Source organism: Notamacropus eugenii, chromosome 2 (genome assembly GCF_028372415.1).
Source record: "Notamacropus eugenii isolate mMacEug1 chromosome 2, mMacEug1.pri_v2, whole genome shotgun sequence".
Lineage (NCBI taxonomy): Eukaryota > Metazoa > Chordata > Mammalia > Diprotodontia > Macropodidae > Notamacropus > Notamacropus eugenii.
In genome coordinates, this window is record NC_092873.1 from 96828906 (window position 1) to 96856222 (window position 27317).

At 38.7% G+C, this 27317-nt stretch overlaps 1 protein-coding gene across 1 annotated transcript; it reads right to left on the minus strand.

Moving 5' to 3' along the window:
• GLO1 (glyoxalase I) lies at positions 1–27317 on the minus strand. Its single transcript, XM_072641987.1, has 6 exons — positions 27107–27317; positions 23048–23130; positions 8683–8823; positions 6305–6372; positions 4059–4148; positions 1–2168 (listed from the first exon to the last, which is right to left on the minus strand). Exons 1-6 carry the CDS (start codon positions 27188–27190, stop codon positions 2080–2082), a joined length of 555 nt encoding a protein of 184 aa, XP_072498088.1. The 5' UTR covers positions 27191–27317; the 3' UTR covers positions 1–2079.

Genomic DNA, 27317 nt, shown 5'->3' on the forward strand with positions numbered 1-27317 from the left:
TAAAGTCAATGAAATTTTATTTGAAATTAAACTTTAATTGAATTTACAGAACTAATTTAAAATGTACTTAATAGATCTATTCAGTCCATTGTAAAGTGCTTCTAGCAAGTCAAGAAGCATTTATTAAATGCTTACTACATGCTAGCCACTGTTCAAAATGCAAAAATCACAGTCCCTGCCCTCAAGGTGGAGCTTACATTCTGTCAGAAGAGATAAGTAAATAACTAGACAGAGCCAAGACAAAGACAGCAGACGTAATCTCAGAAGAGAAGGTATAAGATGGATGAAATGGGGAAAAACCTCTTGGACTAAATTCAGTTTAATTTCAGCCTTAAAGTAGTTCGAGTAAACTAGGAGGCAGAGGTAAGGGAGCAGACCATTCTAGGTGTGGGGGAAAGCTAATGCAAAGGCAGAGAGATAGGCAATGGGATTGTGTTTGAGGAATTGCCAGAATATCTAGCAGTGAGTAGAATGGCTAAGGTATGAAGGATTTTAAAAAGCCAGCTTTATCCTAGAGATAATAAGGGGCCACTGGAGCTCACCGAGAAGGTGGAGGGTGACAGGGTCAGATCAACATTTTAGAAAAAAAAATCACCGTGGCAGCCAAAGGGAAGAAGGATTGGAAGAGGAAAAGAACCGAGCCAGGGAGACTAACCAGCTGCAATATTCCAGGTGAGAAGTGATGAAGGCCTGAAAGAGGATTGTGGGTATGCATATGGAGAAAAGCAGACATAAACTAGATACTGTAAAGGTGGGAATGTCAAGATTTGAAAACAGATTGGACAAGTGGGATGAGTGCAGTCATTACTGGAATGGCCCACAGAGATCGATCACATTTTACAAAATGTCTATTGCTAAATGAAATTGGATTTTTGTATTACAGGGCCGTGATGAAGATAAAGATGAGCTATATTTTAAAAATAGATCAAATGGATGTCAGTTTGCTAGGGAAGTACACTTAGCAGAGGCATTTGCTAATTAGCAGTTCCTGTGTTAATTAAACTCTGTGTTGAGCAATCACTGAATGTGATTTACAACCAGTATAACATAAGTAGCCTTTTATTCTAATTCTTTATTTTGGTGCGGAGGCAACTCTAGCTTCCAGAAGTCTATGCTGGCAGAACATAAGCTTAGGCAGCTCCAGTGCTAAGAGGGAAAGACTTTAAATATGGGCCCAGTTGGCAGATTATGTCTGTTGCCTGAAGACCAGGTTAGTGAAGCTGAAGGAAACTTTTCATAAAAAAATCTGACCATGAGCTCAAGAAAAAAATCTTCACTTTATCTAATGGCACATTTCAATGTGTAAGACTTATCGTGATATATTTTATGGTTCTAATTTCTGATGCGTGATCTCAAAACTACAGCTTTAAAAAAATGAATCACTGAGGTCTTGATTACATAAAAATACCTTAAACAGAATAAAGTTTTCACTCATCTCAAAAAGGTTCTATAACGACTTTAAAGGTACTTTTATACTAGCATCCTCAGCAACCTGATGGGATTTTTAGAAGTTGCATCTCAGGGCAGTTGCTTGAACACAATGAATACCTTATACGAAATTCTCCAATTTTTCCATCTGTAGTTCACATTAAATTTCAAGGTGTGCACCTTTCCTTACTCTCTACTGTGAAAAGTTATTTCTAGGGCATTTAAATCTCAGAAGACACCACAACACAAGCACATTAAATGCTTTTTTGAAAATGATGGTTAAACAAAAGTTAAGAGGCAAAGAGAAGTGGTGTTGAGGAAACATAAAAGGCTAATTTAAAATCAGCCTCTGAGGAGGAACTGTACTAATTATTATATAAAAGGCAAAGAAGCGTGACTACATTCAAGGACAGAGCTGGAACTATAGTATTTCAACTAGTGGGAAGACACATAACGCTTTCAAAGATGAACAGTAAATGTAAAATATGGCCCAAAATGGGTCATGAATACAACTAAAGGGCAAATTTCAAGTGGAGAGAGGACTGTGTGAATACTGCATTCTTCCTTTAGTCTAGCAACCTTGAATCACCTTGTTTCTTGTTTTCAAAATGTCTTCTCAGAAAATTCCAGGATTCTAGTGTTCTGACAAAACTAAGTGAGGGTGATCATGTGATTCGGATTCAGAATTTCAATCCAGTAGCCATCAGGATCTTGAATAAATGCCAGTCCTTTCATTTTGCCTGGGTGGGGAAAAAGTAAAATATTTACTACTAAATCATTAAGAAAGAAAATTGAACATTTAAGGTCTCAAACATGTAATGCCCAATCCTTCTTTGGACAGAATTATATACTGTTATCTGAAAGCCTACCCTTCTCAGAACATCTGAGCTCAAGCACACAGCTGGAAAACAACCCTATGAAAAATAAACGGTTAATGCTCTGATCATAGGATCATGTGTCCAGAGCGACAGGGACCTCTCACGTTGTCACATACAGCCTTCTTATTTCACAGACGACAAAATTTATCTAGGGAAAGATATCTGGCCTGCCACCTCAGTGACATGGGTGTGTGGATTATGGGGTCCTCTCATTCCAGAGGCAGGAGTCGTCTTTCCACTACAGTCACATGGCTGAGTGTGGGAGTTTCTTTTTTTATTTTAAATTTCTCTCAGTTGACCAATTCAAGATCATGTACTGAAAGGGACAGAAGAGAGGGAAAATTTCGAGGAGGAAGTCTATGGAAACCGAGAATTCCAGAGCTAGAAGACCCTTAGAGATCATCTAGTCTACCCCCACCTGTTTACACTGGAAACAAGTCTAGAGAAGGTACTGGCTCTAGGTCCCAATGATACCATGTAGCAGAGCTGGGAACCAAGCCCAGGTTTTCTGGACTTTGAAACCAGGACTTCTTCTGCCATGTCACGCCCTGTCATATGGTGTGACTCAAGGACTCTTCAGTTCTAAATTCAAAGCTCTTCATAAGTGCTACTAAGGCTCAGGGCTCAGGGTTTTTTCCTACAAAATGAGTAGGTACTAACTCTTTGTAATCTTATACTGTCCAGTGATGCCAGATATATTTGCATTCCAATATGACTTCTTTGAATTTTCAAAGGCAAAAGGAACTCATTGGCTGACTGGTTAATATTTTACAGTTTTCATTTGCACAAGCAGAGAATACCTCTAGTTTACTAAGACTCCATTCTAATCCAATTCAATCCTCAAGCATTTATTAAGTAGTTATTACAGACAGTTCTGGTGTTATGTAAGGGCAGAGTTCTGCAGACCTCTATGTAAAGTAATAATTTTACATAACGCAAATATGCTGCAGATATGGGGAAGGGAGGGAAGGAGACAGGAAGGGGGCCACACATGCACCCATGGACCTTCCAGGAGTCCAGAACATGGTTCAAGGACATGCGAGGTCCGGGGACAGAGAAATAAGAGCAGGGGCAGGAACATGTGGGGGCTGGAGTCAGCCATTTGGGGGCCTGGACAGGGACACAGACAGCAGAAGATGGGTGGCACGTAGGAGCTGGAGACAGATACACCATACCCCAGCACAGACTGACAGAAGTGGGGGCAGAAATGTGAGTGAAACAGGGCTTCACTGTCCTCTGTTGGTTCTGGAGATCTCAAAACAAGCCCCAATTGCTCTGCTGGTTGTGTGTGTGTGGGGGTGTCTCTCTGTTCCATCATGTCTTTTAAACTTTGACTTGGAGGGTATTTTAAAGTTGTGCTTTTTTAAGGTTTTTGTGTGTGCTAGGGATAGGGGGTGGGGAGGTCATGGAACACCAAGCTGAGAGTGAGAAAATGGTATGGTACAGTATTGTTAACATTTGTACATAAAGTTGAATTTGTGTAATGTGAATTTACATAAAGCCATAACTAAATATGCAAGGTGCTTTCTGTGAGGTGCTAAGCAAACAAATTCAATTTAATAATTTAAAACAGTAATCACAGGAGAGTACAAATTTTAAAGGACATACCTTTCCAGGGCTCTGGAAATACTAACCAAGCTTTGAATATGGACACTAGACAAAGATCCTCCTGAGACAGGCAGACTTTGGGTATGAAAATACATGTTCTTTAAAATGAAGGAAAGTGTGAGGAAGACTGATACAAAGACTTACCTTCATCAGGTTTCTTCACAAATTTTACTCCTAATTCCTCAAATCTTTTACAAGCACCTTGCACATCAGGAACAGCAATTCCTATGTGGCCTGGGGGACCAGAAAAAAATAATACAGCCAAGTAGTACCATTGATTTAGAGTGAGAAGAATTCTTAAGAGTCATTTAGCTCAACTCTCTCATTTTATGTTTAAAAAATTTCTTTATTACTACTGTGAACTTAATAAGCACCAAATAAAATTGGCATTTTCATTTAAAGAGCAGAAAAATCTTACTTGAAATTGGCAGCTAAGTGGTGCAGTGGATAGCATTGGGTTTAGCAATTCAAATCCTAATTTAAGATACTTAATAGTTGTATGACCCTGGGGAAGTCTCTCAACTTCTATAAGCCTCAGTTCCCATCTCTGTAAAATGGGTAAGTAATAGCACCTACCTCACAGATTTGTTGCAGTGAGAAAATGAGGTGAAATATGTAAAATGCTTTGCAAATCTTAAAGTGCTTTATTATAAAACTGTTAATTTCTATTATGTAGAGTTTGCTTTTCTTTTAAAATATAATAATACGCTAAATTCAGCCTGTACCTTTCAAAGCTCTTCTGCATATCTAATTTTTCCTGGTTTTTCATCCTTTTGCTACATTTTTTAAAAAAAGATGCCTTAATGATCATTATTTCTTCCTTTTTTTTTTGCTTCCATATTCCTATCCCCCACCACCATTCCCATTTGTTTGATGTGAAAAATAAAAAGACAAAAAGTCCTTGCAACAAATATGCATAATCAAACAAGACCAATTCCCACACTGGCTGTTTTCAAGAACAATTGTGTTATTCTACATCTTCTGTCAAGAGGCAACCTCCTCATTCTAGAGAAGAAAGTGTAGAATCCTAGAGGTGGAGAAGCGTGCCCCAAGTGTCAGGGCCAGAAGTGGAACCCAGGTTCCCTAAGTTAAACTCGATGTTCTCCCCACTATTACCACAATGATTCCCAGTGCTGTTAGAGAGAGATAATAAAAACCCAGTTCATTTAAAACAAAGTATTCAAAAACTGACTAAATCAACTTGGTTTGGGCTAAAAGAAAAAATGTTATTTAGCTGGCTGACAATAATAGTTATTTTTATTGTTCTGTGTAGGTTATGGGTACTATGAGATGAGAGCTTTAAAAAGCCATCCCAATCTGTCTTTCCAGGTTCACTGCCCTCCTTTCCTGTGCTGTGAAATCCAGCCACTTAGCTTTTTCTGTTCCTCACAAACAGTGCATTACCTCCTGTCTGAAGCTTTGCCCTGGCCAATGCGCAGGCCTGGAATGCATTCCTCCTCACTCTGCCTCACAGAATCTTGCCTTCCTTTCCTTCAAAGTGGAGCTCAAGAAACACTATCTAGGTGCCTCAGTCATTCAATAAACCTATATTGAGTGAATGCCTACTACATGCCAGGCGATAGAGACACAAAAAGAAGCACAGGACAGCCATTGCCTTCAAGGAGCTTACAATTTAAAGGGAGAGACAATACGCTACATCTCGGAAAACCAGGAAATCAGTGAAAGAAGGAAGGCACTAGAATGAAGAGGGACTGGGAAAGGCTTCCTATGGAAAGTGAGATTTTAGCTGGCCTTGAAGAAAGTCAGGGGAAGCTAGCAAGTATTAACTACCTTGTATTTATTCTGTGGGAGTACGTGTATAAGGGTGTGTTGTGTCTGTGCACATAATATTAAGTTCTGTTACAATTTAATTTTCTTGAGAACAGGAAAGCTTTCCTTCATTGTATTAACCCCCGGCATCTCCAGCACAAGGCCTGGTACATGGTGGTGTTGGATTGTTTTGTGGTATTTTCTTTCTTTCTACTCATTTCATGCATATGGCTTACTACCAAAAGGAATGAGTAGGTTTAAGACTCTATTGGCTTTAAGAAGGATAACTGATTTTAATGGGAAGATTTGGTTCAAGAAAGAAGTGTCCAATTGGTATAAGTATGACATGATATTGGCAATTACAACTTTGAAATATCTACTGAAGATGCAACGAGGATTCCCAAGTGAATCTGTCACAACAAAACAAAGCTGAAGTCTAGGCTGAAGCAAAAACAATTAATAACTCCTAAAGATAAGAATGCATGTGGAGAACCAAAATAACTGCATCACTGATGCCCTATTTCCACTAGTTTTGTATAAACTGAAGAGAATGACACGGACCCAAAACATTCATACTAAAACATAGCCAGATAAACATCCTGATGAACACAAAAACATACCAAATCCCCGAGGGTCTGAATTGCCATTATGGTAAGCCTGGTTCTCATCACTTTCAGTGCCCCAGTTGCTGCAGAAGTAAAATATATCAGGGTGAAAATTTTTTTAAAGAAAGCTTTTCGAAATACTACCATATCAAGCAATTGCCTCATCTACTAAGCTATTGCAAAACGAAGAATGCTTTTGATCGCAGAGAGTGAGAATCCAAAGTACGTATACTTTGTTTGTACATCACATTTTAGTCCAAATACACCAGCTATCTCTACCCAGCTATCCCTCCCTTGTAAAAAAACAAATAAACACAAAGTTCAGCAAAGGCAACTAATACATCCACTGTCAGAAAGCATACGCAGCACTCCAGAGCCACAGACCCCCTTCTCTAGCCACAGAGGGGAAGGAGGTGCCTCTTCTCGTCTCTTCTCCAGGGCCAACCTAGGTCAGTGTAATTATGCACAAGATTCGGTTTGACTTCATTCTTTTACTCCCACTGTTGTGACTCCATGCATAGTTTTACCTCATTCTGCTTATTTACTTCACTTTGCATTGGTTCACATAAGTCTTTCCTTGTGCAGGGCATCCAATGCTGAATCTTTTCGTCTCTCCTTCTCTTACATCTGTCTATTTCTCTTTATTCTGATGCCCATCACTCTTCACCTGTCTCCTACACGAATGCAATGTATTGGTGCAGAATATACTGGAGACCACTGGCCTAGAGAATGGCAGGGATCAAGTGATCTCCTGCCTAAAAGGCTCTCCTTTCCCTAGTTCATTTTCCATGTTCAATTGCCAAAGCAATTATCCTACAACGTAGGCCAGCTGTATCATTCTCAATAAATTCCAGTGTCTCCATATTGACTTTAGGATCAAATACTATTTCAAGCTTTTAAATTTTATATTTTCTTATAGCAAATACAATTGTTAGTGTAACAATACATGTTTAGAATTCGTAAACATTTCATATACTGGGTGTAGGCGTGCACTCAAAAATTATTTTACTGCTAGGGCATGAAAAGTTTGGGGACTCCCACTCGAAGTGATTTAGTAATGGCAGGATTCTGCTCACTGCTTAAACAGGGATCTTCATGTAACCAAGCTTGCTTTTTGTGACCACTGCTTCCTTTCAGAGATATTCACTTACTTTTTTAATAACACATTATAGAATTAGGCCAAGTATCAAAGCCAAGCTCCTGGTCTCTTCCCCACCCTTCCATCCCTTCCTTTTTCTTTTTTTCTGAGACTGAGACATTTTCCCCCTTCCCAGGACTCTGGGGTCCCTACTGCTCTTCCTAATTTCTCAAGGCTCTCCAACAGTGGCTCATTGTTCCATCTCATTGCACCAGAACTGTCAGCACCAGGGACTTAGTTCATCTAGGTCAGGAGACTTGGATTCATTAGTGTTTCCAGTAATTATGCTCTCCTTACTCATTTTGGGCATGCATTCCCTGCTAGCCTTTCTCAGCCTGGCCTTTCTCACACAAAGGCTGTCCTCCTCAGTAGAGAAGAGACAAACAAAATAAGATTGCAGTGGGTCTGAGTGCCTTCTGTTATTGGTTATGGCCTTGCCATCCACCCCTGCAGTGATCCTCCACCTCCTTCAATCCCCTCAATGTCCTTTGCTTTTTCTCACCAGCTTTAGTTTATTCTGACTTTTGCCCCTCATGATACTATTTACATACTGAGTCCTTTTGTAATGATCCACCGTTAATCTGCCCTTGTTTTCATCCTCTCTCTGCATCATAATTTAGAGTTGGAAGGGCTTTCAGAGACCATCTGTTCAACTCCCTCTCACTCACCTTCCATTTTACAGGTAAGGAAACTGAGTCCCAGGGAGAATTTACCCAATGTCTCGAAGAAGCAAGCCTCAGGATCAGGATCAAAACCCAAGTGCTTTGGTGCCACAGCTAGTGCTTTTCCCCTAGAATAAATACCCTTCCTCCTTTGTATCCATGTTGGTTTCTTCAGACCCCCTCCATTTTGTTTCTCTATTCCCAACTGATGTTGACTCTTTGTGTCTTCAGGATTTTGCTTTTGAGAAGTTCTCATCCTTCCTGCAGTGACTTCTGGTCCATAGGACTACACCCTGCCCCTTTTCTGCTCTCTCAGAATCAAGAGCATGTTGGGCTTTCCTCTTCTCCTCTACCACACAAACTCTGGGAGTGGGTGACTTCTCTCCAAGGTTTCCATGACTCTAAACCCCAACACCCAGCTCTTCTCAGTTTGTAAGAACGATATACAGAACTGAAGTTCCCCTTTTCGGCTCCTCTGCTTACTGGTTCTTCGCTGACAAATGCCCATGTAGACAGTATTACTTTTCCCCATGATATTATGAAGAGGACCTTAGTAAAAAAGACAAATATGAGACCTAAAAACGCATACTCACTGTGTTAGCTCGAGTGTACCTTTCCTGGAAAAGGTCCAAGCCGTTCTTTCACTTTCATCTTTTGGGATGTCATTTTTGTCTTCAAAAGCCAAGAAGTAGAGTGAAAATTTCATAGTGGGAAAATCATACTTTTGGAGTAGTCTGAAATTAGAGGGGGTGAGGGGCAGAAGGAAAGCAATTAGATTAATTCTTCAAAAAACCCGAAACAAAACAGTCTGAGTGGTCCATTTGTGAAAATATCGTAAAGTCCAGTTGATATCAGCAAAAACATTTTTAAAATCCCCCAAAGAAACCTAAAATAAATACACTACAAAGAACAAATCTAAAAATAATCAAAGTACCAAGGAATAATCATTATGCAATTATTCTAATTCTTTAAAAAAAAAAACAAAAACAAGAAACCACTCCCTTCTTTTTATGAGGATTAACGCTTATTTAGAAATATTCACAGTGGAGGTCTTTCTCTAATGCTGTTCATATAATTCCTCTTTGACCAAGGTGGTTCTAACATATCTATTCTTTCTTTATGATGAAATAAGAAATGCCAAATAAGCCATATCAAGAGTTGCCAACATGAACTCACTTAGCTTAAAGAATGATATATTTGTAAAATATGTCCATGGTCCCTGAAGCTTGAATAATTATTTTTTGAGATACAAATCATTAATATGACCTCACCCTTGCATGTACATACAGAGACATAAATCAGACTCAGAAGACCTTAATAAGCATAATAGAAAATACAAGAAGAAGCAAAGGACAGCAAAGGGGTAAGCAAATAGGAATTTGGAGAGAGAAGAGAGGAACAGGAAACAGTTTTTTCACTTTAGGAAAGTGTTATTTTCAGGTTATTTCACTCATTGATATTTTAGGATTAGCAATTCTTTTGGGTGTGTGTGGTATGGGTCTTGAGACTCCTGAAAATAATTGATCAGAGACTTGTCTTAAGAAAGGCAGAAACAAGTTTATTGCCTTCTCATGAGAAAGACTACCCTCCCCAACCTCCCCTTCCCCCCGCCCCCATCACACTAATAGTGCAGGCCAGGGAGTACAAGGTGGTGGTTACAGAAAGCAAGGTCTATTATACCCTAATGTGAGCTCCCCCTTCCTAACCCCCTGCCCCTTATCCCACTGCGGGCTTCAGGAGTACAATCTATTCATGGCAATCTTCCTCAGTAACAAAGAACACACAAAGTTGGTTGAAAGTTTTGCAAGGGCAAGCAGTTTAGATTGGGGGATAGGGCATACGCTATTTTTTTTTTTTAACTACGTGCCTGAAACAAGGTTGGGACGAAGGGGGAGTCAGGCACAGTATAAGATACTTTACAAAGCATGCTTCTCTCCAAGGCCAGCTAGCTGCAGATGTAGTTTTTCAAGGAGTGTGCTTCAACAGTACAAGAAACAATTAACTGGAGGAGGCTTCACTTCTGAAAGATCATCTCTCACAGGGGGAAGTTACAAAAATGAAACTCCCTGGAAATCAATAACTGTATCATTTTTTTTTTTGTTAACCAAAGCTCTCCTTAATATTACATTTTGTGATTTGAAAATACTTAATAAATATGTTTATCAATGTAACTTCCTCACCTGAGAGGTATACACTGTAATACACACACACACACACACACACACACACACACACGCACACACTCTTCTAATTTAAACAATGGAAACTATTTTAGTTCATATAATGGGTTAATAGCTATGAAGTAGTCAGTTTTTTCCTAAGACAAAAGGTCTGAAGTTGATGCTTTCCCTTAAGTTCTTTTATTCTGACTTAAAAAACAGCAAATAAAATGAGCATTTCTGTGCACAAAGCAGAAGTGAAAAAGACTGTACACAGAACTGCAGATCTCTACTACATACAGCTTGCCTTTACTTTTAAGTACAAAATATCTAGCTTTCAAAGTCATCTTGTTCAATCTGTGCTTACTTCTGGTCTTCCTTTGGTTCTTGTCTCTGCATTAAAAATACTTTAATGACCCTATTTTGTTTCTTTCCTTTTTTGGGGAAGGAGGAGAATATAACCCCTTTTCCTCCTATTCTCCTTTCACAATGGAAGAAAAAAAGAAATTCTTTGTAATAAACAAGCGTATTCAAGCAAAAACAAAGTCCCACACTGGCTGTGTTGGAAAATGTCTGTCTCATTTTTCACCTTCTGTCTTCACATCTGTCAGTCTATGGGAGGCTTGTTTTATCATCAGGTCTCTGCAATCACTGCACTGATTGCATTCTAAAGTCTTTCAGTGTTCATTTGTTTTCACAACTGTTGTTACTGAATAAATTGTTCCCCTGGTTCTGTTCACTTTACTTAGTATGAGTTAAACAGGTCTTCCTGAAACTATCTGTGGCACGATAATATTCCACTATGTTCATACAATATAAATTGCTCAGTTATTTTCCAACTTGACGGACCCTCCTTTAGTTTCCATTTTTTCCACCATGAAAAAAAAAGCTGTTATAAGTATTTTGGTACATATGGATCCTTTTGTTATTTATTTGATCTTTGGGGTACTGACCTAATAAGGCTACACAATCATGGAGGCACTGAGAATTCTGTAACAGTTCAAAAGAAAACCAAGAAAATAATCAAAGCTTTGGAAGCCTTGCACACAGTAAGTACTAAATAAATGCTTGCTGCCTTGACTGGAGATAGATCCCATAAGTAAATATTAAAGAAATTAGGGCTATTCAACTAGTAAAAGTATAAAGTAGGTATTGGGTAACTAGATGGCACAGTGGATAAAGCACCAGGCCTGGGGTCAGGAAGACCTGAGTTCAAATCTGGCTTCAGACACTTATTAGCTGCGTGACCCTGGGTAAATTAATCTGGTTTGTCTCAGTTTTCTCGTCTGTAAAATGAAATAGAGAAGGAAATGGCAAAGCACTCTAGGATCTTTGCCAAAAAACCCCCAAATGGTGTCATTAAGTATTGGACATGACTTGGTACAGGAAATGCCCAGATGAGGGAACTCTCTCAAGTTCTGATGCAGGCTTGTACCTTCTCTGTAAATTACAGCTACCAGAGGAGCCAGATTAAAATAGGATTGGTAAATATTTAACAAAACGGAACACAGATAATGATGTTATGTGGCCTTTTGGGGGTTGGCCTTCCCTCTTTGAGTTTGATATCACTGGCCTTGAGCACTGAGAAGTTAAGGAACTTGCCCAGGGCTACACTGATAGTATGCTAACAAGATTTAACAACCAATCTCTATGAAATTTAGCATGCATTTATTAAACACTTCATTGCCACGTGCTAGGGATATAGAAAAATATCTTACATTCTACAGGGAACAAAAACCCCAAACATTTATACACAGAAAACTAAACATAAAATATATGCCATATAAATGCAAAGTAACTGGAAGAGAGGGGAATGCTAACATGAAAGGCCTCTTGTAAGAGATGTCTTTGGAGCTGAGGCTTGCAGGGAGCTAGGGATTCCACGAGGCAGGGTTAGAGAAGGGTATGACAGGCATGGGGCGAGGTTCCAAAGAAGGGAGAGAGAATGATACATATTGGGAAGATCAAGTTGGACAGTTTGTCTGGAAAGCAAAATATATGAGAAATAAAAAGAAAAGAGTCTGGAAAAATGGGACTTTGGACAGTCAAACCTAAAGAAGTCTATATTTTATCCTAGGAATAACTGGAAGCCATTGATGGTTCTTGAGCAGTGAAGTGACATGGTTAGATCGAAGCTTCAAGAACATTAATATGACAGTTGCATGGGACATGCATTTGGGAGTATCAGGGAAATCATTCAGAAGGCTCTTTATTCTAGCAGTCCAGGGAGAGGTGAGGCGGCTTGAATGAGGTGCCAAACAATAATACCTGTTTTCCATTTCCAAGGAAAATTTAAAAAGAAGAAATTGACTGGAATTATAGCAAAAAAATAAGAGACAAAACTACAAAACCATTCCAGCTCACTTAATTCAATTAATTTTCTTATGAGAAAACTGTGTTCTTCTGCTTGGAAAACTTATGTAAATTTATTCCAAATATTAGTTTTGCTTTAGTCAACTTAGCTATTTATTACCAATAAAAAATCATGAAACAACTCCATCAAATATCTCAGAAACACAAATATCTTCACAGACATCCTTGACATACATTTTTTCTCCCTCCCTAAGAGAGTAAGCAATCGGACTTTTCTAAAACCTCTGGAATATCATATTCCAAGCTCCATGATTATGTTAAACATATTTCCACATTAGTCATGTTTTATGAGTTCATGACTGACTCATAAAAAAAGGGAAAAACCACAAGAAAGAAAAAAACACAAAAAACCCAAGAGTTAAGTGTATCATAGTTGATCATTTTACAGTGTTGTTGTTACTGTGCACAGTGTTCTCCTGGTTCTGTTCACTTCACTCAGCATTAGTTCATGTAAGACTTCACAGGTTTTTCTGAAATCCACTTGCTCAACATTTCTTATAGAACAATTGTTCTATATGTATTACATTACATTCACACACCACAACTTGTTTAACGATTCCCCAACGGATAAGCATCCCCTCATTTCTAATTCTTTGCCACCACAAAAAGAGCTGCTATAAACACTTTTGTACATGTGGGTCCTTTTCCTTTTTTAATGATCTCTTTGGAGTACAAACCTAGCAGTAGTATTGCTGGATCAAAGGCTATGCACAGTTTTATAGTCTTTTAGGCAGATTTCCAAATTGTTTTCCAGAATGGTTAGATCAGTTCACAACTCCATCAACAATGCATTAGTGTTCCAATTTTCCTACATCTTCTCCAGCATTTATCAATTTCCTGTTTTTTCACATTAGCCAGTTTAATAGATGTGATACGTACCTAAGAATTGTTTTAATTTGCATTTCTCTAATCAACAGTGATTTAGGGTATTTTTTCATACAGATAGCTTTAATTTCTTCATCTGAAAACTGCATGTTCATATCCTCTGACACTTATCAACTGGGGAATGACTTGTATTCTTATAGATTTGACTCAGTTCCCTATTTTCAAAAATTAATTAATTTTTAGTTTTCAACTTTCACTTCCACAAAATTTTAAGTTCCAAATTTTCTCCCCATCTCTTCACTCTGCCCACCCCAAGACAGCTTGCATTATGATTACACCTTCCTCCAATCTGCTCTCCCTTCTATCAAACCTCTCCCTTCTCTTATCCCCTTCCCCTATATTTTCTTGTAGGGCAAGGCAGATTTCTATATCCTGATGCCTATATGTCTTATTTCCCAGTTGCATGTAAAAACAATTTTTAACATTCTTTTCCAAAACTTTGAGTACCAGCCTCTCTCCCTTCCTCTATTCCTACCCATCCTCAAGAAGGCAAGTCATTCAATATAGGTTACATAAGTGTAGTCATGCAAAACACTTCCTTAACAGTCATGTTGTGAAAGACTAACTATATTTCCCTCCATCCTATCCTGCCCCTCATTTATTCTATTCTCTTTTGAACCTGTCCTTCCTCAAAAGTGTTTACTCCTAATTACTCCCTCCTCCAATTTGCCTTCTATCATCCCCTCGACATCCAGCTTATTTTCCTGTAGTGTAAGAAAGATTTTCATGCCAAATTGAGTGTGCATGTTATTCCTTCCTTAAGCCAAATCTGATGAAAGCAATGTTTACTCTTTCTCTCTCACCTCCCACCTCTTTCCCTTCAATGAAAAAGCTTTTTTTCTGCCTCTTTTATGTGAAAGATAATTTAATCTACTCTATTGCTCCCTTTCTCCTTCTCCCAATACATTCCTCTCACCCCTTAATTTTATTTTTAAGATATCATACCTTCATATTCAACTCACCCTGTGCCCTATGTCTATATATACAATCTCTCCAACAACCCTAATACTGAGAAAAGTCTAAAGAGTTAAAAATATCATTTTTCCATGTAGGACTATAAAAAGTTCAACTTTAGTAAGTCCCTTATGATTTCTATTGCCTGTTTTTCTATTCATGTTTCTCTTGACTGTTGTGTTTGAAAGTCAGATTTTCTATTCAGCTCTGGTCTTTTCATCAAGAATGCTTGAAAGTCCTCTATTTCAATGAATGATCAATTTCCCCCCTGGAGTATTACAGTCAATTTTGATGGGTAGGTGATTCTTGGTTTTAATCCTAGCTCCTTTGATCTCTGGAATATCATATTCCAAGCCCAAGATTGCTTAGAAGCTGCTAAATCTTGTGTTATCCTGACTGTGTTTCTACAATACTCAAACTGTTTCTTTCTGGCTGCTTATAATATTTTCTCCCTGACCTGGGAGCTTTGGAATTTGGCTACAATAATCCTAGGAGCTTTGCTTTTGGGATCTCTTTCAGGAGGTGATCAGTGGATTCTTTCAATATCTATTTTACACTCTAGTTCTGGGATATCAGGAGAGTTTTCAATAATTTCTTTTTTTCCCTTTATTTTAGTTTTCAACATTCATTTCCACAAGATTTTGAGTTCCAAATTTTCTCCCTATCTCTCCTGTTCCCCATCTCAAAACACCATTCATTCTGATTACCCCTTCCCCCAATATGCTCTCCCTTCTATCACACCCCTCCCTTCCCTTATCCCCACCTTCTCTCTTTTCTTGTAGGGCAAGACAGATTTCTATACCCCATTACCTTTATTTCTTATTTTCCAGTTGCATGCAAAAACAATTCTCAACATTCATTACTTAAACTTTGAATTCCAACTTCTCTTCCTTCCTCCTTCCCCACTCATCCCCACTGAGAAGGCAAACAATTCAATATAGGCTATATTTGTGTAATTTTGCTAAAGCCATAATAGTCATGTTGTGAAAGACTAACTATATCTCCCTCCATCCTATCCTGCTCCCTATTTATTCTATTCTCTCTTTAGACCTTGCTCCTCCCCTAAAGTGATTACTTCTTATTACTTGTTCCTCCCATTTGCCTTCCCTTCTATCATCTCCCCACCCCACTTATCCCTTCCCCCCCACTTTCCTGTAGTGTAAGATAGATTTTCATACCCAATTGAGTGTGCATGTTATTCCTTCCTTAAGCCAAATGTGATGAGAGTGAGCTTCACTTTTTCCCTCTCACCTCCTCCCTTTTCCCCTCCACTGAAAAAGCTTTTTCTTGCCTCTTTTATGAGAGATAATTTACCCCATTCTACTTCTCCCTTTCTCCTTCCAATATATTCATCTCTCACCCCTTGATTTTATTTTTTTTAGACATAATCCCTTCCTATTGAATTCACCCTGTGCCTCCTGTCTATCTGGATATAATCCCTCCAACTACCCTAGTACTGAGAAATGTCTCAAGAGTTACAAACATTATCTTTCCATGCAGGAATGTAAGCAGTTGAACTTTATTAAGTCCCTTATGATTTCACTTTCCTGTTTACCTTTTCATGTTTCTCTTGATTCTTGTGTTTGAAAGTCAAATTTTCTATTCAGCTCTGGTCTTTTCATCAAGAATGAAAGTCCTCTGGCCTGAATGACCATTTTTTCCCTTGAAGAATTATACTCAGTTTTGCTGGGTAGGTGATTCTTGGTTTTAATCCTAGTTCCTTTGACTTCTGAAATATCACATTCCAAGCCCTTCGATACCTTAATGTAGAAGCTGCTAGATCTTGTGTTATCCTGATTGTATTTCCACAATACTTGAATTGTTTCTTTCTAGCTGCTTGCAATATTTTCTCCTTGACCTGGGAACTCTGGAACTTGGCTAAAATATTCCTAGGAGTTTCTCTTCTCAGATCTTTCAGGAGGTCATTGGTGGATTCTTTCAATATTTACTTTGCCCTCTGGTTCTAGAATATCAGGACAGTTTTCCTTGATAATTTCATGAAAGCTGCTGTCAAGGTTTTTTTTTGATCATGGCTTTCAAGTAGACCAATAATTTTTAAATTGTCTCTCTTGTATCTATTTTTCAGGGCAGCTGTTTTTCCAATGAGATACTTCACATTATCTTCTATTTTTTCATTCTTTTGGTTTTGTTTTGTAATTTCTTGGTTTCTCATAAAGTAATTTGCTGTCATCTGCTCCATTCTAATTTTTAAAGAACTATTTTCTTCAATGAGCTTTTCAACCTCCTTTTCCATTTGGCTGATTCTGCTTTTTAAAGCATTCTTCTCCTCATTGGCTTTTTGGACCTCTTTTGCCAATTGCGTTAGCCCATTTTTGAAGGTGTTATTTTCTTCAGCATTTTTTTGGGTCTCCTTTAGCAAGTTGTTGACTTGCTTTTCATGAATTTCTTGCATTGCTCTCATTTCTCTTCCCAATTTTTCCTCCACCTCTCTTACTTGATATTCAAAATCCTTTTTGAGCTCTTTCATGGCCTGAGACCACTGCATATTTATTTTGGAGGTTCTGGATGCAGAAGCCTTGACTTTTGGGTCTTCCTCTGATGTTATGCATTGTTCTTCCTCGTTCGAAAGAATGGAAGAAAATATCTGTTCACCAAGCAAGTAGCCTTCTATAGTCTTATTTTTTCCCCTTTGTTGGGGGAATTTTCCCAGATAGTTACTTGACTTTTGAGTCTTTTGTCAAGAGGAGAGTACACTCTGGGGACCTGTAAGTTCTCAGTTCCTCCAAGGTGGCACAATCAAGGAAGAAGAGTAAACTCCTCTCCCAGTCTGCGCTCTGGTAAGTGAGCTACTTAAGCTTTTTTGCCTAGGATGTGCAAGTAGAATTCCCTTTCCAGAGCCTCCACCAGCTCAATCATGCCAACATTTTTACTCCCCCCAGGGCCACCACTTGGGACTGAGACCCAGATCATTGGCTCAATTACCTCAGGGTCTTTAGGCCAAGGGCTCCAAAAATGGATGCTGCTGCTACTGCCACCACCTGGGGTTGGAGGTAGGTGAGGACTCTGCTCTCTTCTCACCCAGGTGAAAAAGCTTTCTCACTGACCTTTGAAGCTGTCTTTGGCGTTTTTGGGTTGAGGGATCTGGGACCTGCAACTGTTGCTGGGGATTCCACCGCCGAGACCTGCTCTCATCCTGTTCCTGCCAGTGCTCTGTGGCCAAGGCTGGGCTGGACTCCGTTGGCTGTGCTCTGCTCCGTGCCCTGTGCGATAGATCTTTCTCGTCGGCCTTCCAGGCTACCTTGGGCTGGAAATTTCTTTCGCTCTGTCTTTGTGGCTTTTGCTGCCCTAGAATTTGTTTAGTGTCATTTTTTACAGGTATTTTATGGGCTATGGGAGAAGAGCTAGAGTAGGTGCGTGTTTCTACTCCACGATCGTGGCTCAGCCCCCAGTTTTCGATAATTTCCTGAAAGATGTTGTCTAGGTTTTTTTTTTGATCATGGCTTTGGCCCAGTAATTTTAAAATTGTCTCTCCTGTATCTTTTCTTCAAGTCAGTTGTTTTTACAATGACATATTTCATATTGTCTGTTATTTTTCCATTTCTTTGGTTTTTGTTTTATAATTTCTTGATTTTTCATACTTGTTAGTTTCCATCTGCTCCATTCCAATGTTTAAGGAATTATTTTCTTCAGTGAGCTTCTGGACCTCCTTTTTAATCTGGCCAATTCTGTTTTTCAGGGCATTCTTCTGCTGATTGGCTTTTTGGATCACTTTTACTATTTGGGTTATTCTAATTTTAAAGGTGTCATTTTTTTCAGCATTTTTTGGGTCCTCTTTAACAAGCAGTTGACTTGATTTTCATGATTTTCTTGCATTACTCTCATTTCTCTTCCTAATTTTTCCTCTACTTCTCTTACTTGATTTTCAAAATCCTTTTTGGGCTCTTCCATGGCCTGAGATCAATTCATATTTTTCTTGGAGGCTTTGGATGAAGGAGCTTTGACTTTGTTGTCTTCTTCTGGTTGTATATTTTGGTCTTCCTTATTACCAAAGTAAGATTCTCTAGTCTGACTGTTTTTCCGATTTTTGCTCATTTCCCCAGTCATTTACTTGACTTTTGAGCTCTCTGTCAAGGTAGTTTCCTACTTCCAGTGGGGGTGGGGGTTGTACTGTCAGCCACTTGATCCCCACGTAATCTCTAAGTCTAGAGATCCAGAAACAGCCATTACTCCTGCTGTTGCTGTGCCTGCCTTAGGTTCCTCTACCCCCTCTGCCGCCATGGGGCTGGATCATTCTATTCTCTCACATTGGTCCCAAAGGCTTTTTTTCCACTAACTTTCCAATTTGTCCTAGGCATTTTGGGGTTGTGAAGTCTGGAAATCACCACAGGTGCCAAAGCCTCAGTCCCCTCAAGGTGCTCTGCTCCTAGCCCAGTATGATAGCCACTTTCTGTTGAATTTCTAGGTTGTTTTCAGCTGGAGATTTGCTCCACTCTGTCATTCTCTGGGTTCTGCCACTCCAGAATTTGTTTAGGGTCATTTTTTTACAGGTATTTGTCTGGGTTTGGGGGGAGAGCTCTAGATCTGCCCCATAGTTCTCTACGAAATGAAGCCTTTATCAGAGACACTGACTGCAAAGATGGTTTGCCAGTTTTCTGCTTTCCTTCTAATCTTGGTTGCAATGGTTTTGTTTTTAATTTTATACAATCAAAATTATCCATTTTACAGTTCACAATGTTCTCTATTTCTTGTTTGGTTATAAAGAACTTCTCCCTTCTCCCCTTCTCCACAGATGTGATAGGTAAACTATTTCTTGACCTCCTAATTTGCTTATGGTATCACCCTTTATGTGTAAATCATATATTCATATTGACCTTATCTAGGCATAGGGTGTGAGGTGATGGTCTATGCCTACTTTCTGCCGTACTATTTTCCATTTTTCCCAGAAGTTTTTGTCAAATAGTGAGTTTTTATCCCAGAAGCTTAAGTCTTTGGGTTTATAAAACAGTATATTATTATAGTCATTTACAACTGTGTCTTGTATACCTAACCTATTCCACTGATCCACCACCCTTCTTAGCCAGTACCAAACAGTTTTGATGATTGTCGCTTTATAATATAGTTTTAGATCTGGTACAGCTAGGCTACCTTCCTTTTGCGAGTTTTTTTTTCATTAATTCCCTTGATATTCTTGATCTTTAGTTTTTCCAGATAAATTTTGTTATTATTTTTTCTAGCTTTATAAAATAATTTTTTGGTAGTTTGATTGGTATGGCACTAAATAATTAAATTTGTTTGGACAGAATTATCAATTTTATTATATTAGCTCTGCCTACCCATGAGTAATTGATATTTTTCCAGTTGTTTAGAGCTGACTTTATTTATGTGAAAAGTGTTTTGTAACTGTGGTCATATAGGTCCTGGGTTTGTCTTGGCAGGTAGACTCTCAAATATTTTACACTGTCTATAGTTATTTTAAGTGGAATTTCTCTATTTCTTGCTGTTGGGCTTTGTTGGTAACATATAGAAATGCTGATCATTTATGTGGATTATTCTATATCCTGTAACTTGCTAAGGTTGCTGTTTCAAATAGTTTTTTGTTTGATTCTCTAGGATTCTCTAAGTATACCATCATATCATCTGCAAAGAGTGATAGTTTTGTTTCCTCATTACCTTTTCTAATTCCTTCCATTTCTTTTTCTTCTCTTATTGTTGTAGTGAACATTTTTAGTACTATATTGAATAATGGTGACAATGGACATCCTTGTTTCAACTCTGATCTTAGTATATCCACATTACATATAATGCTTGCTACTGGTTTTAGATAGTTACTGCTTAAAATTTTAAGAAAAAAATCCATTTATTTCTGTGTTCTATAGTGACCAATAGGAATGGGTCCTGTATTTTACCAAAAGCTTTTCCTGCATCTATTGAGATAATCATATGATTTCTGTTTTTTTTGTTACTGATTTGATCAATTACGCTCATAGTTTTCCTAATACTGAACTAGGCCTGCATTCTTGGCAAAAATGCCACCTGGTCATAGTGAATTATCCTTATGATAAATTGCTGCAATCTCTTTGCTAATATTTAAAATTTTTGCATCAATATTCATTTGGGAAATTGATCTATAATTTTCTTTCTCTGTTTTGGCTCTTCCTGGTTTAGGTATCAGCACCATATTTGTGTCATAAAAAGAATTTGGTAGGACTCTTTCTTTGCCTATTTTTCCAAATAGTTTATATAGTATTGGAATTAATTGTTCTTTAAAGGTTTGGTAGAATTCACTTGTAAATCCATCTGGCCCTGGAGATTTTTTCTTAGGAATTCATTGATAGCTTGTTCCATTTCTCTTTCTAAAATGAGGCTATTTATTTTATTTCCTTTTCTGTTAATCTGGGAAACTTATATTTTTGTAAATATTCATCCATGTCATTTAGGTTGTCATATTTATTTGCATACAGTTTGGCAAAACAGCTCCTAATAATTGCTTTTATTTTCGTTTCATTGGTGGCAGTTTCACTCTTTTCATTTTTGATACTGGTAATTTGGTTTTCTTCTTTTTTCTAATCAAATTAACCAAAAGTTTATCTATTTCATTTTTTCCCTCATAAAACTAGCTCTTAGTCTTATTTATTAGCTCAATGGTTTTCTTACTTTCAATTTTATTAATATCTCCTTTGACTTTCAGAATTTTTAATTTGGTATTTAATTGGGGATTTTTAATTTGTTCCTTTTCTAGCTTTTTTAGCTGCATGCCCAATTCATTGATTTCCTCTTTCTCTATTTTATTCATGTAAGCATTCAGAGATATAAAATTTTCCCTAAGCACTGTTTTGGCTACATCCCATAAGTTTTGGCATGTTGTACAGCTTGTTTCAAGACGTACAAAACCTTGTAAATTACAATGGACCAAATAAAAGCCAATAACTCCATGAGACAAGAAATATTAAAATGAAGTCAAAAGACTGAAAAAAAAAAGATGGAAATTTAAGCTATTTTGTAGAAAAAAAAAGTCCTGGAAAATCAATTGAGGAAAAAAAATTTTAAGAATCACTCTATTTCCTGAAAGCCATGACAAAAACAAAACAAAAAGAGTCTAGACATCCTATATCAAGAGATCTTAAAAGAAAACTGCCCAGATTTCTTAGAACCAGAGGGCAAAGTGTAAATGGTCACCTCTTGAAAGGAATGTCCAAATGAAAATCTTGGGAACATTACCACTGAATTTAGGAGCTTCCAAATTAAAAAAAAAATACTAAAAGAAGTCAGAAAGAAAGAATTCAAGTACCAAGGAACTAGTCAGATTTAGCAGCCACCACTATAAAGGAGGAGAGTACTTAGAATAGGATATTCTAGAAGGCAAAGGATATTGGTTTACAACCAAAAATAACTTATGCAGTGAAAGTGAGTATAATCCTACAGGGGAAAAATGGATACACATCTCACATAAGCCCTCTGTGACTGTTGAGAGTAACCCTCCAATCCCCCAGACTAAAGACTTGGGTTTCATCCTTGACTCCTCGCTCTATCACCCATATCCAATCTATTGCGAAGGCCTGGATTTTACCTTTTTTTTTTTTTTTTTAACATCTCTTAAATATACTTCCTTCTCTCCTCTGACACTGCAACCACTCTGGTGCAGACCCTCATCACTTCACACCTGGAGTATTGTAACAGCCTGCTGGTGCTTCTGTCAGCCTCAAGTCTTTTCCCACTCCACTATTCTCTACTATGATGGCCAAGTGATTTTCCTAAAGTGAAAGCGCAATCATGTTGTGCCCAGCCTCCCTCCAACTCAATAAATTTCAATGTCTCCCTATCACCTCTAGGATCAAATGTAAAATCTTATTTGCTGTTCGAAGCCTTTTTGTAACCTGTCTCTAACTCTCTGTACTCCTCTACCCCCTACATACACTGCCTCCTGGTTTCCTTTAAGTCCCAGTTAAAATTCCACTTCATACAGGAACCTTTCTTAATCCCTCTTAATTTCAGTGTCTTTCCTCTCTGGATTATTTCCTATTTATCTTGTATATAACTTGTTTGTACAAGTTGTTTGCATTTTATCTCTCCCATTAGACTGAGAGCTCTTTCAGAGTAGGGATTGTCTTTTACCTTTCCTTTGTATTCCTGGCTGGCACAGAGCAGGCATTAACAAATGTTTACTGACTGACTTTAATGAAATAGAGGATTTCCAAGCATTCCTGATGAAAAGACCACAGTTACATAGAAACTCTTAAGTATCAACACTGGAATTGAGAAAAATGAAAAAGTAAACATGAAAAATCACAAGGGACTAGCTCCTGGCAGTGGTTCTGTTATCATAACAGTAGGATTTAAATAGATCAATTATTTCTTTTTCCAATTTTGCTGGTTGCAAAGTGGAAGGAAGAGAAGTCAGAGAAAGTTGTGTTCATATTCTCATATTCTGGGCAGGATAAAGGGGAAAGGAACATTTGTCATTCAAAGTCTACCTTTGAACTCTAAGCCATTAAATCCTAAAATAGATTTCTACTTGATTTTTAATATAGGTTCCCAAATGTCCCTCTCACCCCCACTCTCTAGTTACAAGGTCAATTTTGAAAATACATTTACATATTTTCATATAAGTAGCATATATTTTACTTACGTCATTCCAAGAATCCTTGTGTAGAAATCCAGTGACTTTTTTGGATCTTTTATTCTTAACATTGTTTGTTGCAACAGGAAATCCTAAGGGAAAACAATAAGGATAAGTATTTTAAACTATTACACAGACAACAGCATGGCATAGAATAGACAGTGTTGACCTCTGAGTCAGGAAGGACTGAGTTCAATTCTGGCCTCTGTCTTACTGGAGGTGTGACTCTGGGCAAGTAACTTAACCTCTAAGTGCCCCAGGAAACTCTGGATATACCTTGGTATAGACAGATCCCCACTAGGAACTCCAGCTAGTGATAAAATCAAAGGTCTAGTCAAAAAACAAAAACAAAAATAACCTAGGTAGTATATAATGGTGATACGCATTTGTGGAAATACTCCACCACTCTGATATTACTTTTGAAAAATAACATAGTGCTTATACTGCCTAGTCAATATAATCTAAAGAACTTCTAAGCTGTCGTTTGGCACAGGTATTAGAAATGAGTTAAAGGTCACAAACAAAATATACAACAGGGATAATACAAACAATATAGAAAACTGAGTCTTGAATGGTTGAAAAGGAAAAGGGTCTTTTCTACCGTTTCTTGACACCCTTAATGATGCTAACTAAAGGAAGTACAATTTTATATTCATAGTATTTTTTAATGTGAAGGGGGCTGAGAAGCATGGATAGGTGGATGACTGGAATAAGGCCTAGACTGTGGATGCTTTGATAGATCCATCAGTATCTCCTGGGCTAAGAAACTATGGAACACTGGACTAGTTAACAGACTTACGAGACTCATTGTAATCTCAAGTCCTTAAGCTGCATAATCATATGACTTTATGGAAATAGATAATTTCCCCTGAAACTGAATTTCTCACATAATGGATTGCTGTCCAGGGATTTTTTTTTCAGATAACTGAAGCTTATCCCTTTAGGAACTAAAATTCTTTTATTTTAACCACTTTTGATGGAAATCTTTGTAAAACGTATTACAGATTACTCTACCATATCAAATTGAATATAATGAATGTTTCTGACAATTCCATCAACCTATACCAAATTATGCTGAAATTGTTATCTCCAATTTCTCATGCTTTCTGAATCTGCCCTTCTCCTTTTTTCCCCACTAAAAACTGTCTCTCTCTCTTTTTTAAAAATCTGCCTCCTCATCTCCAGATTCATCAGTCCTACCAATGATACAGATATTTACATTCTCCAGCCTTCATATCTTCTCAGGGTGTACCAAAAAACCAAATAACAGTTATTCCTATTGCTCCATTCAACAAAGTATGCTCTCAAATTTATATATTTTGGGAGAAGGTTTTGCCACAGATGCTTTACTTGTGGTGTTTGATAGAGTGCCAGAAAATCTCTATGACCTGGAAATTTACACTTCTAGTAAGTGAGCATGGCCATGGAATTCTGGAAAGAGCATGGGACATGGAATAAGGGAGCCCAAGTTTGAATCCCATCTCATTTACAAGTTGTGGAATCATGGATAAGTAATTTATTCTCTCAGATCCTCAGTTTTCTTATCAGTAAAATGAGAATGACAATACATACAAGTCCCTTTTCCACAGGGCTTTCATGAACTATGTCATTCTAAGAATCCCTGTGTAGAAATCCAGTGACTTTTTGAGATCCTTTATTCTTAACACTGTTTGTTGCAACAGGAACAAATAAGAAAGAAATGATTAGTTCATCCACTTTGCAGAAATTAAGAATAAGAATGATTATTTTTTTTTAGAAAAGTAATGTGGACTCATGAGCATAGCACAATGCATGGAACTGATTTTTGAGTCAGGAAAATCTGGGTTCAATACTAAGTCCCAGAAATATACTGGCTGTGTGATTCTGGACATATCACTTAACTTCTCAGAGAGCCTCAGTTAATTCTCAAAGACAGGAAACTACAGCACAATTCTTGATCTGCAGGGGGACAGGGAGGTCCCCATCTGGATGTTTGCTGTATAGGTAAAAGCACAGGTCTAGACACCCTCCACCCCCCCAAAAAAGAAAAGTTTTATCGAGGCTGTACGAGATCTATACATCTCACCAGTGATGACCATGCTGGGTCAAGGACAACAATCCAAGTCACGTATAAAGGCAAAGTGGACATAGTGAAAAATGAAGGATAATAGCATTAATAGTCCAAGTGTGGAGAAGAGGCCCACCATCCTCACCACCACTAGCAAAAACTTTTGACTACTGACTTAACTTCTACCAATGAGTAGGTCAGCACAAAAACCCTGGAAATGATAGGACCCGCCAAACCACCCTGCCCCAGCTGCCATCATCCAGGGAAGCCAATCCTTGTGGAGAAGGGGCCAGCCAACCCTACATATTGCCACCCAAAGGGCAGGCAAGCCAACCGAGCCACAGAAGCCAGACAACCTGAGGAAGAGACAGGGCCTCCTGCAAAACAGGTACTGTCTTAATTTTCTATTTACATCCCCAGCTCTTAGCACAACCCTCTGCACCTTATAAGGGCTTTTTAAAAATGCTTTTAAAATTCATCCATTTATTCAAAATGACAGAACTAGGTCTTGAATCAAAGGGCACAGATAATAAGTTCAATATTCTTTGCACTGAACACTGATGCGCACTCTTTCAACAATGCTAGATTACATGGTAATAGTTCAAGGGTTCTTGAGATAAAAGTTATTCCTTATCACCAGTAATCAGATTTCTATCAGTACGCTGGAGAGTTTAAGGAACATTATTTAAGTGATTCATAATGTCAACCTTAGTCTACCTCACCCTAAAGTCAAACAGTGACTCTAGTATTCTCCATGTAATCCAATTTAAATTACCTCTATCAAGAAACCTTAAAATGCCTGCCATTTCTAGAAGATGGTCCCCAGAGAACTCTTAACATTGAGAGGGCAGGAGGAGTAAACTACAGCAATCATTTAACAGTGCCTTAGGATAAACTCCCTTTGAATTTAGGCTTTCCTTAGTGCTTATAGCCTGGGTGGCTACTTAACACAAATCCAGAATATTCTCTAGTACAGGGTGCTGAGGTGGAGACCTGGAAATCTCTTTGGATTTTTTTTTTTTTAAGCTAGAAGGGCAAGTAACCTTACTTTCTGGGTCTAAGTTTCCTTATCAGTTAACTAAAGGCTCTCAAAAGTCTGAAGGTATATGTATGTTAAGGTAATGGGGAGATATGAAAAAAGTCAGAATGAACTATCAGCTGCTGTCATAAACCAAGTAAACCCTAGGAAGAGCTAACCACAGGAGACTGACTATTGGCATGTTTAGAGGTAAGGGAGTTACTGGAGATGAGTCACCCATTTAGAAACGGCCGCGATGGCTAACAGGGAACCTTCAGTTCTCAGAAGGTGAGATGGAGAGAAGCGCAGGCTCCAGAATTAAGCAAGTTCAACCTTTTCCCCCACTTTATCTACAAGGAAATTGAAGCCCAGGGAGGCCGGGGCCACTCCCTATCTGCCCGGGAGATCAGATACAAAGTATCAGAAGCAGAACTTGAATTCCCTTCCTAGGACCTCAGCCAAGGTTCTTTTTTTATCCCCCGCCCTGATTGGATGATCGGCCCGGGAGCCCCTCCTTCGAGGCACGCTAAACCCAGTGCAAACCTTTCTTTTTTAACTGCGGAGAAAATTGAGGCTCGGAGAGGTTTGGGACTTGGCCAGGGGTAACGGGGGACCTCTTGAGAAAAAAATACACACACACGTGTGTGTGTGTGTGTGTGTTATACATACACACACATACATATATACATACACATACACACGTATATATGTGTATGCATATTATATATAATATATATGTAAAATAAAGAACGTGGAAATACCAGCAGACCTTCCCTCCCCTGCAACCAAAATCTATCCCGATGTTAGTACTGAGGACAACGATAATAAATGGTGGGGCCGAGGCACCCTTCGCCAAGCTCCTGGGGTAAAGGGCAGCAGTGGGGGGGCCCCCATCGGGCCTGCCCCTGGCACGTGCTGGGCGCTCACACCGCCCCCAGGCCGCCCCAGACCAGGAGGGAGGAAGGGCGGCGGGGGCCCGGGGCGTCCCTACCTCTCCACCCACCTTGGTGCTGGGGTCGGGCTCGGAGCAGGCACTCAGAGCGGCCTCCTCGGTGAGCCCCTGGCATGGCTGCGCAGACTCGGCCATGGCGATGATCGCGGCTCCCGTGGCCCGAGCTGAGAAGGGCAGATGCCAAAAGAAGGAGCTGTCTCAGCGTCCGCCTAGTCCTCACTTCACCCGCAGCCCGGCGGGCCAGTCTAGCGGGCCTCGAGGG

Coding starts and splice junctions, on each gene's coding strand:
- GLO1 (XM_072641987.1), bottom strand. CDS start 27,190: ATGGCCGAGTCTGCGCAGCCATGCCAGGGGCTCACCGAGGAGGCCGCT. Junction 8,824..23,047: donor ACAAGGATTCTTGGAATGAC/GTAAGTAAAATA, acceptor CTCTAATTTCAG/ACTACTCCAAAAGTATGATT. Junction 6,373..8,682: donor GGTACACTCGAGCTAACACA/GTGAGTATGCGT, acceptor TTACTTCTGCAG/CAACTGGGGCACTGAAAGTG.